Here is a 13510-nt window from a genome sequence, read left to right on the forward strand (position 1 = left end):
TCCATCCTGGAGCAAATTATTCTGTAGGTAGTCGGAAGGGAATTTTTCTTAAAAATTTATTAGAAGTGTCCACTGCATCTCAAAAATCAGGCTCCTCCAGGGCAGAGACATAAGGTGCCCTTGTGGTCCAATAGTCTTGTCATCCTTGTTACAGGCCACAAGGGAGAAAGGGACTCAAAGTTATTTTAACTTCATTAGGATAATTATTTATTAGATGGTGAAAGTGAGTTGGAGAGAGTAGAGGTACATAGTCACATGGCCAGTCACCTCACATACCTGTTTGCTAACAGAGACCGTGCACCAGCTGCCCCGCCAAGCAAGTCCAGAGAGAGATGCTGCCTCCCCAGTCTGTCACTTATAACCCCAGTGATATCACCCTGGCTGGCTGGACCTGGCCTCAGTCTGTGTCAGTGGCTGGTCCTCCAGACGCCAGGAGTCACGTGGGACACCAGGAAACCCTTCAGGCCTCCAGTTCCCAACCTAATCATGGGGGTTGAGATCGGGGGTGAGACCAAAATGGATTTTCAAAACTTCCTAAAGAGGGGTACAATTTATATTAAATTCACCCACCTTTCTGGCACATAAACCACAACTAGGCCCCTGAATGCCAGGCCTAGCAATAATTGGGATTCTGTTGACATAGCATTCTTTCTTTTAGATCAGCTCCATCTTCACCAGAGATTTCACCTCAGTCATCTCCCCGGCCCCACAGACCTAATAATGACCGTCTCTCTATTTTAACCAAGCTGGTTAGGAAAGGGGAGAAAAAAGGACTCTTTGTGGAGAAAATGCCTGTTAGAATATACCAGGTATGTATGAACAGATGGAATTGCCAGACCAACGAGGGAAGCTCGCTCTCTCTCTCTCCCCCAGGTCAGCCTCTGAGTGGGTCACTGTAGGGCAGTAGAACAAGTATTTAGGTGTGGACTCAGGAAGCACATTCCTGTGGGATGAGAGTCCAAGCTGGTTACCTCTTCTATAAAACTGGAATCCTTTTCTCTGCCTTACAGGGTAATTAAGAGGAAGGCACAGCACTTTGAAAAAATGCCTATGAACTACTGCTCTTTCCATCCATAATCACAATTTTCTAGGGCTTAGGACCATATTTCATTGTTCCTTTATACTGGGCTGAAAGTCAGGAAAAAATCAGCATCAGGAACACATTATGGGCAGAATGACCAGACCCTGTGTGATTGTGATGGGAGGCAATGGTCAGACCCAGAGAGATAGAGGCCCCTGGCATCTTACAAAGGGTCCCACCTACCCCCTCTCTTTTCCAGATCTTAATCCAAAAGGTAATGTAGCATTTGGGAACACAGAGTTTCCCATAAAATTTCATGAATAATGTGCACCTGTCTTTCATCCCAGAGTCACTTCTTGAGAAGTTCTATTTAACCTTGCTTATTTCAAAATTTAAATTTTCTCTTTTTTTAGATGGTGAGAGATGAGAACCTGAAGTTTATGAAGAATAGAGATGTATATAGTAGTGACTATTTCAGTTTTGTCCTGTCTTTAGCTTCATTGAATGCTGTAAGTATCTGGTCAAGGCATTGTTGAAATGATGCAAGGGAATACCAAGGAAAGTCAGTACATTGTTCCCCTAAGACATTCCATGATTCGTCTTGTTGTCTTCACTGATTGAACTCAAATTAGGGACATATTGGTTTTTAATTCCCCTCTGGATAACTAACTTGCTGTCAAGAAATGACCAAATGTGGGACAATACTCAACAGATTGAGAGTCCTTTGGTGTCCCTTGTTGAGGCCAGGGGGTCTAGCACAATATAAAAATATAAAATAAAATAAAAAGATAAATGGAGACCATATTTTTAATAATAGCTAGTTATAATTTTTCATCATATGACATGCTCTTATGTCTTTAATCATGTCTGATTCTTCTTTGGTCCTTTTTGGGGTTTTCTTGGTAGAAATACTGAGTGGTTTGTCGTTGCTTCTGTGACTCATTTTACAGATGAGGAAACTGAGGCAACCAGGGTTATGTGACTAGCACAGACTCACCCAGATACTAAGTGTCTGAAGCTGAATTTTATCTCAGGTCTTCCTAACCCCAGGCCTGTCACTATCCACCCATACTACTTGGCTGCCTTTTTTATACCTTCTGTGTAGCTCCCTTTCTTTCCTGAGCACTTTGACTCTTATTGTAGTTGAGTAAAATTCATTGTCTAGATTATTGGATCGGGGTCTGTGAGTGCCCCTCCCTCCCCTAGTAGTTGAGATTGATACACCATTTTTTCCCTTTCACCTCAGTCGAATATTTACCTCCAATGAAAGCCTTCTAAGCCATGCCTAATTACAGATTACAAGTGTCACCATTCCAAATTCTAGAAGATTTGCTCTTTGTAAGGCTTCACGAGAAAACACCACTGATTGAAGCCCTCGCTTCTATCTCCCCTTTCTGTTCTCTCTCCTCAGACCAAACTGAAGCACCCCCACTACCCCTGCATGGCAAAGGTGAGCTTGCAATTAGCAGTGCAGTTCCTCTTCCAGACCTACTTACGGACAAAGAAAAAGCTCAGGTGAGGGTCTAAAGAAGCATTGATATCAAGCTAAACCAAAAGGCCTAAATGAGGAGACTCACTAACTTTAAACTGGAAGGCAGTACTTGGGGATTGTCTCTTAATTACTTATTCAAGCATATCCTAAGAAGTGGAATTTTTTTTTTTAACTCACCTTCAGAAGAACAGTATGGTTTAGACAATGGGGGATAAGTTACTTGCCCAGGGTCACATATCTGAGGCCAGATTTGAACCCAGGACTTCTTGTCCCTAAACCTGGCTCTGCTTCTTCAGGAAACCTTCCCTAGCCCTCTCCATTCTAGTGTTGTCCTCTATCCTGTCTATTGCTTGTGTTGTCTCCCTTTGTAGCCTGGTAATCTCCTTGAGGGCAGAGACTGTTTAGTCTTTCTTTGTATTCCTTGTCCTTAGCACAGAGCCTGGCACACAAGTACTTAATGCTCTTTGACTCTAGGTCCTCTAATCTTTTTCTGCAAACTGCTGCCAGAGTAGTTTTCTGTTTTACTTTTGGTTCCACAGCAGTAAGGCCTAAGTGATTTGCCCAGGGTCACATAGCTAGGACATGTTTGAGGTCAGATTTGAACCCAGGACCACTTATCTCTAGGCCTGGCTCTCTATCCAGTGCTGCGCCCCCTCCCCCCACAAGTTATTTTCTTAAAGAATAATTCTGATCTTCCCCCCCCCCCTCTTGCCCAAAGTCTTTCATCCTGTTAGCTCTAAGAGTGCACCCCAGACACCTCAGCAACTGACCCCAACCAACCTTGTCTCCCTACTGTACCCCAACAAACTAGACTGTTACTGTGCCTCCAACATGTCCCATGGTCTGCATTTTCCTTGAGAAGCCCCTCCTCCGAGCCCACTACCATCTGCCTTCTTCTTACTCTACATTTCACATCTGAGCTCAGATGCATTAGCCTTCAAACTCATGTCTGCTCCCCATTCCAGCCTTTTTACCTCCTGTCTACATTTTCCTGTTATACTGTTAAAGCTTTAGTTGACTATTTATTTTCCTTATTAGACTGGAGAAAGATCTCATCATATTCTTTATATCCTCTGTAGTGTTTTGCACATGAAGGTGGTCTATGAATGGACAGCTAGAGATAGTTTCTGCATACGTATTTTCATTCAATAGCTTACTTTAATGATTGTCCCAAAAGGTCTTATCTAAAACAGCTAACAAGAATTTTGCCTTAAAAAATGAAACTTTATAAATCAACTAATGAAATTTGAGCCTTTTTGTGGTGATTTGGGGGCACAGATTTTCAAAGACTTAAGAATTAGATTTCCGATTATCAGTCAAGAAATGCAAACGAAGAAGCCAGTTGTACCTGTGATCAGTTATTTCTTGTCTCTGTGATGTACTACCTCCATAGAAAAGCCCTTTTCTGTGTCAGAGGTCAAATTTACTAATTCTCTGTTTGTACTGATGTTACTGCTTTTTTTGTTAAAGGGTTGACACCGAAGAGTGGGTGGCCACAATTGAAGCGTTGCTCTCCAAAAGTTTTGATGCCTGTCAGTGGCTCGTTGAATATTTCGTCAGTTCTGAAGGACGAGAGTTGGTGAAGTAAGTGTCCAGATTCTAAACAGTCCTCAGGATCATTTGTGTCAGAGCAGGAGGTTCAGACAGGCTAGCTCCAACAGCCTGCCCCTACAATGGCGTGAAAGGCAAGAAAGCTGGGAGCAGGCAAGAGCAATAGATGCACTTGCAGGTCATCGAGACATCACTTTGTTCAAAAGAATACCATCAAATAACATAGACTGTTGTAAACTTAGATTTCCTTTTTCGTTTTAATTAACTAACAAGCAGGCTCTGAAAAAGAAATAATTCAGACTTGCCAATAAGCTAATGGACATTTGTGAGGAGAGACAGATTCACAGTTTAGATGATGAAGGGGGGGGGGGGGGGCTGAAACAATCAATTAGCTACAGGCACCATTCAAAAAACTTAGAAAATTTGCTGGAAGTGTTTTTCCAATGGAAAGTTGTGCCCTGTTGTTTTTGAGAAATGAATTTTATTGAGTCGTCCAAATGGATTTTGGAAGGTTATTTAATATATCTTTTTACAGCCAAGCAAGCCTGCTTTTTTAAAATCCATCTAAAAATAGTTGCATGCTCTTTCCTTTAATATTTTCTGTCAGAAAATCTAAGCAATTTTCTTTAATATGTTCTAGGTTCCCAAAATGTTCCCTTTTGCATACACTTGTTTCAGTATGTGTATCTAGCGATTAATCATCTTCATAGACTCACGTTACTGTCTAGGAACTCACACTTTGCTTCCTCTTAAAATTTTACAAAGCCCTTGCTTACAGTCCCACAGCTATGCATTCCAGATACTGTATTACCAGCTTCACAGATGATGACCCTGAGGTTCAGGGAAACTTTCACTCCACTCTTGGCAGCTTGTGGGCATCAGAGCTGGGAGTCACTGACCATCAACACCTGCCCCGCAGGCTGCTTCATTCTGCTCCAGGAGTTCTCCTGCCCTCTTCTGCCTCTCCAGTCACATGTTTCTTTGGACCCTCTAAGATCTGTGATGCGTCTGAAAAAGGAATAGACACCACTCTTTAGTTTTACAAACATGATTTGTAAGGACAGTTTCTATTCTATAATTTTTCGGCCTCACTAATATTTTCTTCATATAGTTCTTTAAATCAAGAGCTCAGCTTTTTTTGTATCATGAATCCCTTGGGAAGTCAGTCTGCTCAAGCCTATGGAGCCCTTCTCAGAATCAAATTTTAAAATGTATAAAATAATATATGTAGTATTACGTAGAAAACCAATTATGTTGAAATAAAGTTCAAAATATATTTTTAGAATCAAACTCACAGACTCCAGGTGATTAGCCCATGGTTTACATATTGTAATTATTGAAAAACCAGCCTGTCATAAATCTGTTATATATAATAAATTGGCCTGAAGTTTTAATACAATTCAAACTAGTCAGTCAGACCTTTGTTTCTAGTACTTAATGGGTTTTCACTTTTCCCTGTGATTTCCACTTGGAACACTGGTGGGTTTTTTAATGCAGCTTTCAACCATTTCAGATTAAGGCAGTAAAATGTACTTTCCTCCCCTTCATTGGTAGGAAAGTTCTCACACTTGTCATAATACTATTGTAAAATAATAAACAAGTTTAAATCACTGAAAAGTGAATGCCTAAAAAGTTGCGACCTCTTTTCCTAGTTTGATTTCTCACCTCTTGACCTTTTCTCCTCCAGGTACCTTGTCCAGGTACCCTGGCTCTGGTATGCACTCTCTTTTTCTTTTTCCACCTCTGCTACACTCTCATTGGATTGTGTGCTTTTTAAGGCTATTCCTAAAACCAGTCAGTCAATGGACATTTATGAAGCTTTGAGGATATGCTGGACACTGTATTCTGGTCTGGGTGGTGCACAAGTTAAGTAGCCCACACTGAGAAGCGTCCTGGAGAAGCACATTGACAGAAAGTACATTTAAGCATCTCAAGTCTCTATCCTGGAAAAGAGCTCCAGGTCCCCCCAGAGCAAAGTTAATCCTTTCTTGACCCAATTGGAAAGTAGTAGTTCTTTTCTTCCTAAGACTTCCCACCAACTTTGGAATTGGTCTAGCCAAGTACCCTCAGTAGACCTTATTTTTAAAACAGAAGCCAAAATTCAGGCAAACAGGAAACATCCTGGGAAATGATGCTCTACTCACACATTGTCATTTAATCAGTAAGTAGCCATCCTTTCCTCTAATCAAGGAAAGAAAGGTTTCATTATTCCAGGAAATGCTAACAGGCATAGTAATAAAGGACCATTATGGATCCTGAACTGTAAGGGGATAGGTGGGAGGGGCGGTCCTGCAGGCATGGTTAATATGGTCCAGCTACCTCATTTTACAGATGAGGAAACTGAGGCCCTGAGGATAAATAACTTGCCCACAGTTGTAATAAACATCGGAAATGAAATTTGAACCCAGGTCCTCTGACTTCAGAGCCACTGTTTTTCCATTGTGCCATACAACCCCAGAGTCAAAGTTACCAAAGCCTGGTAGCAGAACTGCCTGGTATTTGACCCTATCCTTTCTCCCATGTCCCCAGATGGAGCTGCAAATCATGAGCATGGGACCCAGTAGGGATACTTTCTTCTATAGTGGGGAGAGTGTTGGAGAAGGCAGGGCAAACCAAGAGTTGAAGGGTCCTAATTCAGTTGCTGATCCTTTTGATTTATTTTCTTTTTTTATTCAATTTTTATTCTATTTTCAATTCAGAATCTCCCAACCATGCATTGAGTAGGCAAGAAAAAACAAAGCCCATTATAAATACTCATGGTCATACAAAGCCAATTCTCTTCCTACTATGTCCCAGCTCTCCCCCCAACAACAACAAAAGTTGAAAATATGCTTCTGTCTGTCCATTACCTTTCTGCCAGGGAGTGGATAGAATATTTCTTCCTGAGTTCTTTGGAGTTGTTGGTCAGATTTCCTAAGCTTTTCAGAGTTGGTTGTCCTTATTGTTATTGTCCAAATTCTGCTTACTCCTGCATCATTGCATACAAATCTCCATAGGTTTCTCTGAAATCATTCCATCATTTCTTATAGCACAATAATATTCCATCACATTCATAATCCATAACTTGGTCAACCTTTTCTCAGTTAAAATGCCTTCCTGCCACAAAAGAAGTTTTGTTCTTTTCCTTTTCCTTTGATCTCTTCAGGTAAAAAATTAATGTACCAGCTTTCCTGCAGTCCCTCCAGTATTTGCTGTTTTTCTTTTTTGCTCATTTAACCAGTCTAGTGAATAGTGAGGAGGTGCTACCTCATCATTTTAATTTGCATTTTTATTAGTTATTTAGAGAATTTTTTCTCATGGCTGTTTATAGCATGGATTTCTTCATCTGAAAACTGCCTATTCATATCCTTTGACCACATATTTTGAAAGTGGCTCTTATTCTTATAAATTTGACTCAATTCTTTATACATCTTAGAAGTAAGAGTTAATGTTTTACCCAATTTCCCCATTCTATTTCAGCTGCATTGGTCTTGTATCAAAACTTTTAAACTTTATGTAATCAAAATTGTTTTGCTTCCTGTGAACCTCTCCATCTCCTCTTTGGTCATGAATTCTTTCTCTTTCCATAGTTCTTGAAGGCAATTTATTTCATATTCCCCTAAATTCCTTATGATGTTACCCTTTTATAACTAAATCAGCACTCATCTGGAGCTTATCTCAACATGAGTTGAGATGTATGAGATACTGATCTGCAGTTTCTACCAGACTCTATTCTGGTTTTCCCAACAGCTTTTGTTGAATAGTGAGATCTTATCCCTATAGCAACTGTCTTGGTTTGGTGTTCACTTCTGCATGTGTACCAATCTATTCCACTGATTAACCCCTGTATTTCTTATCTTATAACAAATCATTTTGACATTTATAATACAGCTTGGAGTTCAGAGATCAAGTACTGCAGAGCCCCTTTCCTGCCTATTTTTCATTAATTCCCTCCTTATTTTTGATCTTTTATTCCTCCAGAGGAATTTTGACATCATTTATTCTTGTTCTAAAAAGTGATCCTTTAGTAGTTTAATCATATGGCACAGAACAAGAAAATTAGTATTGTTATTTTTATCGGCCTACCCATGAGCAGTTGTGTAAATAGTGTTTTGTAATTGAGTTCAAAAAATTCCAATATGTTTTTTTTCAAGTGTTTTATACTGTGTAAGTCTTTTAAAGTGATTTCCTTGTCACAACTGTCTGTGGTTTTTTTCAGTGGAATTTCTTCTTCTGTCTCTTTTGCTGGATTTTGTTGGTAATATATAGAAATCCAGGTGGGTTTGACCATCTAGAGTTTTCTAAACTAATGTATCATCTACAAAAAAGTAATATTTTGTTTCTTCTTTGCTTACATTTTATTCCCTCAGTTTCTTTTTCTTGGTGCTAGCAACAGCTAGCATTTCTAGTACAATATCAAATAGTGATGGTAGTAATGGAAATTCTTGTTTTATTCTTGATCTTGGAAAGGTTTCTTGCTTATCCCTTTTACCAATAATGCTTTCTCTTGGTTTTAGAGAGATAGTGCTTAGCATTTTAAGGAAAGCTTTATTTGTTTCTTTGCTTCCTAATGTTTTTATCAGGAATTTATCTTGTCACAGCCTTTTTTCTGTATTGAAATACCCTTCTGTTTTCTTAATGCTAAGTTCCTAGATGTTATCACCTGCCCTTGCTATAATAACCAGGCCCTGGACCCAGAATCTATAAAGTCTACTCTGCTCTGGGCCTGAAAGGCCTACTGTATGAGCCACAACAACTATTAGAGCATCTTCTAGTCTTAGCTGCCTTCTCTGTTAAATAGAAGTCATAGGATCAGAAAGGGCTTGATTTTTCTCTCTGAACAAAATTCCCCTCTACATCCTCAATAAGTGGGCTTCTACCTTTGCTTGAATCCTTTGACAGCCTGGAGATATTTTAAAGCCTATGGGAAGAGGAGTATTTATGAGCTGAAATTTATTACTAGATTTGCCTCCAGGGCTCTGCCAGGTACATGCTTTTTAAAGTTTAGTATTGGATAAACTTGGTTCACTCTTGGACACACTCATCTGCTTTTCCTCAGGATTTTCTTATTGGAGTGCAGTGTGAGAGAAGTTCGAGTTGCTGTTGCCACTATCCTGGAGAAAACCCTCGACAGTGCCTTGCTTTATCAGGACAAGGTCAGTATCCTTTTATTTTGGTGTGCTGCTTTTATGAATGATTTTAGCCTGCACATGTCCAGTGGAAGAAAGGAGCTTACCGGGAGAGGCCAGTTGTTAAAACCTTTTTAATCTTTACCATTTTCTTTTTGCAATTTGGCCTTCCCTTGTGTGAACTGACTTGGCTGAAATTGACAAGAGTGGAAGACATCCAGCCCACAACCCTTCCCCTTCCCTAAAAGCAGCAGACCTAGGGACTTTGGTCCATTCTGACTCCTTTCGGTATGCTCGTCCTGGGGTACTCTGTACTCTCCAGAGTATCTCAGGTATATTCTAAGCCTCCTTTGAGTTCTTCTCATGAAGTTTCTCTGAGTCTGAATCCAAATCTTAAGCTAACCCTGTCTTTGCTTTCTTTTTCTATCAACCCCTTATCTGTCCAAACAAAAAGTGGTCTGCTTTCATTCAGATTCCAAGGGGTGAAGTACCTTTCCATTTACTCAGTGCTATTAACACTAAACTCAGCTTTCCCTCCTGAATATCCTTTACACTCCATTCTTAACAGCTGCTCCACAATGTCAAGTTCTAGGGAAATCAGTTATACTAATTTTTAACTTGAAACATTCTAATTCATTCAAAACATAAGCAAATATAGCCCTTCTTTCCCAGGTTTGCAATTCCAAATAACAGCTGACACCACATGGAAAACTTTGAAAAATATTACTTCCAGAAATAATGATCTCTATTGTGTGCTTGAAGACAGTGAGGCATCTAGAGATTTTTACTGAATTTCCAGCTTTGTTCTTGGCCTTTAGGAACCAACACCAAATAGAATTAGCAAGTCATGAGCCATTAAGTTCTAACTAGGTATCAGGCTTTAAGCTAAATCATGGGGATACAAAGAAAAGGGGCAACAACCATGAAAAGTAATCGTTGTCTCTATTGTTAGGAAACATTTAAGAAGCTATCTGTACATCTACAAAGCACATAAGTGTACATGAGGGTCATCTGACCAGGGAGCACAAGACAAAGTTCTTGGCATCTGTGCTTTCAGCATGGCATAACCTGAGATACAGGGTCAAGACAGGTTTGGCATCTCTGCCCTGGTTCAAGGTGCTTGGAGAGAGACTGAATCATTTCCAGGGTTTCCTCTTAGGTAACCCATATTGACCCTAAGGTTCCTGAGGAAGACCCTCATAAAGGTGAATCCCAGACCCCAGTTTACCACTCCAGAATTTACTTAGTCTTTCTGAGATCCTTAAATGTAATGATGACTTCAGCCAAACCAGAGCAGACACCAACATTCCTTGTAGCTCCCTCCTGTGCCATGCCAGGATGGGACCATTCAGTGACAGAAGACCAGAGGGCTTCAGGAGAGGACAGGGAAGGATGTAAGCACAAAGCCATTTGTCCTGTAAAACTCTCCTTCATGTTAGTCTTTTTACGTGTCTTTTTTCACCACAATGGAAATGGTTCTTCTTGCCCCCTACCTTATTGTTTCTAATCAATGGCTGTAGAGTGCTTTGAAAATCAAGGACTATGGACATGCCAAATTTTAATTAGACATATTTGAGACAGAATGGGTGAGATGATTACAAAAATCAATGTTTTAAAATCTCTGGAAAGAAAGCAGGAGCAGGTGTAGTCATCATTCTGAGACTGACAGGTGAGCAATGCAGAGAAATTGGGCAACAGGTGAATCGATTGACAGCGACCATCCACTTAGTCCATTTATCACGGACCGGTCCAAAAAAACAGTTGGGGGGAGGGCTAGGAGAGGCAATGTGATAACCAAAATGGTCTCTAAACAAATAAAATGTCTCTCAAAGCTTTCCATGAGGCATCAGCGAGCTTTCAAGTAAGTTAACAGTCGAGTCAATCTTCCCGTTGTCATTCTGTCAGGCTGTTACGCTCCATTCGCTCCATTGGCTTGATTTCCAGCCCCTCTGCCTGTGTCTGTGTTTTGATTCTCTGCATCTGTGACTATGTGAGGAGCAGGCTAGTGGAGGGAGGGTTCAGACCAATGTCTCCTGAAGGCTCTGGAAAAAAAGAGAGAGAGAGAGAGAGAAATCCATCATGGTGCCCATTGTGGCACAAAGAATATCATTCTTGACCCTGAATTTTCAGAAGCAAAATCGGACTTTGCATTTTAAAATTCCACAGTAATGGCACATTGCCTCAGAGGGTAAACTGGCAGTTTTGTATTTGTGACTATTAAAGACATTTCCATCTGAATCTGAACCCAAATTCAATTAACCAGATCCCTTGCTCTCATGTTGGTTTTTTTTTTCTAATTAACTTTAATTGAAAATGTCTTTCCCACCTTTGTTTCCTGCCTTAATGTAATTCTGTCTTTATGCTGACCAGCTCAAAAGTCTTCACCAGTTATTGGAAGTGCTGCTTGCCCTGTTGGATAAAGATGTCCCAGAGAACTGTAAAAACTGTGCTCAGTACTTTTTCCTGTTCAACACCTTTGTACAGAAGGTAAAGGATTCTTATAGCTGACTACCTTCCCTTTACAGTGGAGTATCATCAGGTATCTGAACTAGGAGACTCATTGTGCCAAGAAAACACTGGAGTTTAGTGCATCCACCTTTGTCCTTCAAATCATCACTTAGAAAAGACTGGGCTTTAAAAGAATCCAGTACAGGCAAAAGAAAAGATAAAATGGTTGTCACTCAGATAATAAGAGTCTGCATGACAGTTCATTTGCTGATTGTGTTTTAGGAGCTACTATAAAACTAATCAAAACATTTTCTGAAAAAGACAAAAAGATTTGTTGAGATTCTCATTTGAATATGTGTTTATTAAAACTAATTCTGTTAGAAAAGGAGCATTAATTTGGCATTCTACATCTCTTTCTTAGCAAGGTATAAGGGCTAGTGATCTTCTTTTGAGACATTCTGCTCTACGACACATGATCAACTTTCTCCTAGGACCCAATCGGCAAAACAATCAGGTAATAACTATGTCTGTATTCTTAGTGAAAGATCTGAATAGCTTCTTACAGGGCTTATCATATTTAAGCTTAAATGGCTCTTGGGGTTTCATTTAGTCTAACTGATAGAAGAAAGGGACCCTTGCTATAATAGACCCAATAAGTGGTCATCCTGCCTTCTGCTTGGATACCTCTAAGGAAAAGGAGCCTGCTCCAACTTGAGGTAGCCCAGTCCACTTCTGGACAACTCTTCATTCCTCACTGTTTGGTTTTTCCTTAGCATCAAGCCCCAGTGGGCTCCTTCACAACTTCTGCCCACTGACCCCTATTTTGCCCTCTGAACAAGTCTGATTCCTCCTTCAAGTGATTCCTCTGAGTACATCCACTTCTGTCAACTAGTCCTCATATGCTCTCAACTATAGGCCCTTCACCATCCTGGTTGTCCTCCTCTGGACATTGTCCAGCTGATTAGTGTCCTCTCCTGAACTGATCACAGTTTTCCATGTGAGCTCTGGCGAGTACTGGAAACTACCCCACCTAATGCAGCCCAAGATGATGTTAGCTTTCAGGCTGCCACTTCCCCCCTGCTGCCTCTTGGACTCTAAGTCTATTAAAACTCCTGGGATCTTTTTATGACAAATGCTGCCTAAACATGTGTCCATAATCTTGTGAATATGATTGTTTGTATCCAAGTGCAAGATTTTACATTGATCTCAATTAATTTTCACCTTATTAGATCAGCCCTAGGCTCTTGTCTATCAGATCATCCAAGAGATCGGCTCTCCCTCCCAGTTTGATGTCATCTGCAAATGCAGTGATGTCCAAATCATTGATCAAAAGGTTTCAAAGCACAGATCCAGGCAACTGTTTTTCAGTCCGGTGATCCAACCAGTCAGGAATTCATCAGACCTCATTATTGGCTAATCCCTACCTTTCCATCTTCTATACAACAATACTATGGGTCACTTTATCAAAAGTTTTGTTAAAGTCTAGAAAAATTATATTGGCATTATTCTCATCATCTACTAGTTTAATGTTGTTCAGTTGTTTTTCAGTATTATCTGACCATGACTCCATTTGGGATTTTCTTGGTAGAAATAGTAGAGTGGTTTGCTATTTCCTCCTCCAGCTCATTTTACAGATGAGGAAACTGAATAAGTGTTAAATGACTTGTCTAGGGTCACATAGCTAGTAAGCATCTGAGACCAAATTTGAACTCAAGAAGATGAAGTCTTTCTGACTTCGGGTCCAATGCTTTATCCATTATGCCACTTCATTGCCCCCTGGTTTAATAACCCTGTCCAAAAAGGAAACGACAGGTTCATAGAAATTACTTTGAAAATTGGTATGACCTGTGTAACTTCTTCACATAAAATGTGATTATCCCATTCACACCT

General features: G+C 40.2%; 1 protein-coding gene across 1 annotated transcript in view; it reads left to right on the forward strand.

The window, feature by feature from the left end:
- Window positions 1-13510, forward strand: part of USP24 (ubiquitin specific peptidase 24) — a 174801-nt gene that overhangs the window by 144410 nt on the left and 16881 nt on the right. The window contains exons 52-58 of the mRNA XM_003340095.4: window positions 659-809; window positions 1435-1530; window positions 2433-2536; window positions 3984-4097; window positions 9103-9199; window positions 11543-11659; window positions 12042-12134. Of these exons, the coding sequence (XP_003340143.2) occupies window positions 659-809; window positions 1435-1530; window positions 2433-2536; window positions 3984-4097; window positions 9103-9199; window positions 11543-11659; window positions 12042-12134 (772 nt within the window). The remainder of the gene's footprint in view (window positions 1-658; window positions 810-1434; window positions 1531-2432; window positions 2537-3983; window positions 4098-9102; window positions 9200-11542; window positions 11660-12041; window positions 12135-13510) is intronic.

Source organism: Monodelphis domestica, chromosome 2 (assembly GCF_027887165.1).
Source record: "Monodelphis domestica isolate mMonDom1 chromosome 2, mMonDom1.pri, whole genome shotgun sequence".
Taxonomy (NCBI): domain Eukaryota; kingdom Metazoa; phylum Chordata; class Mammalia; order Didelphimorphia; family Didelphidae; genus Monodelphis; species Monodelphis domestica.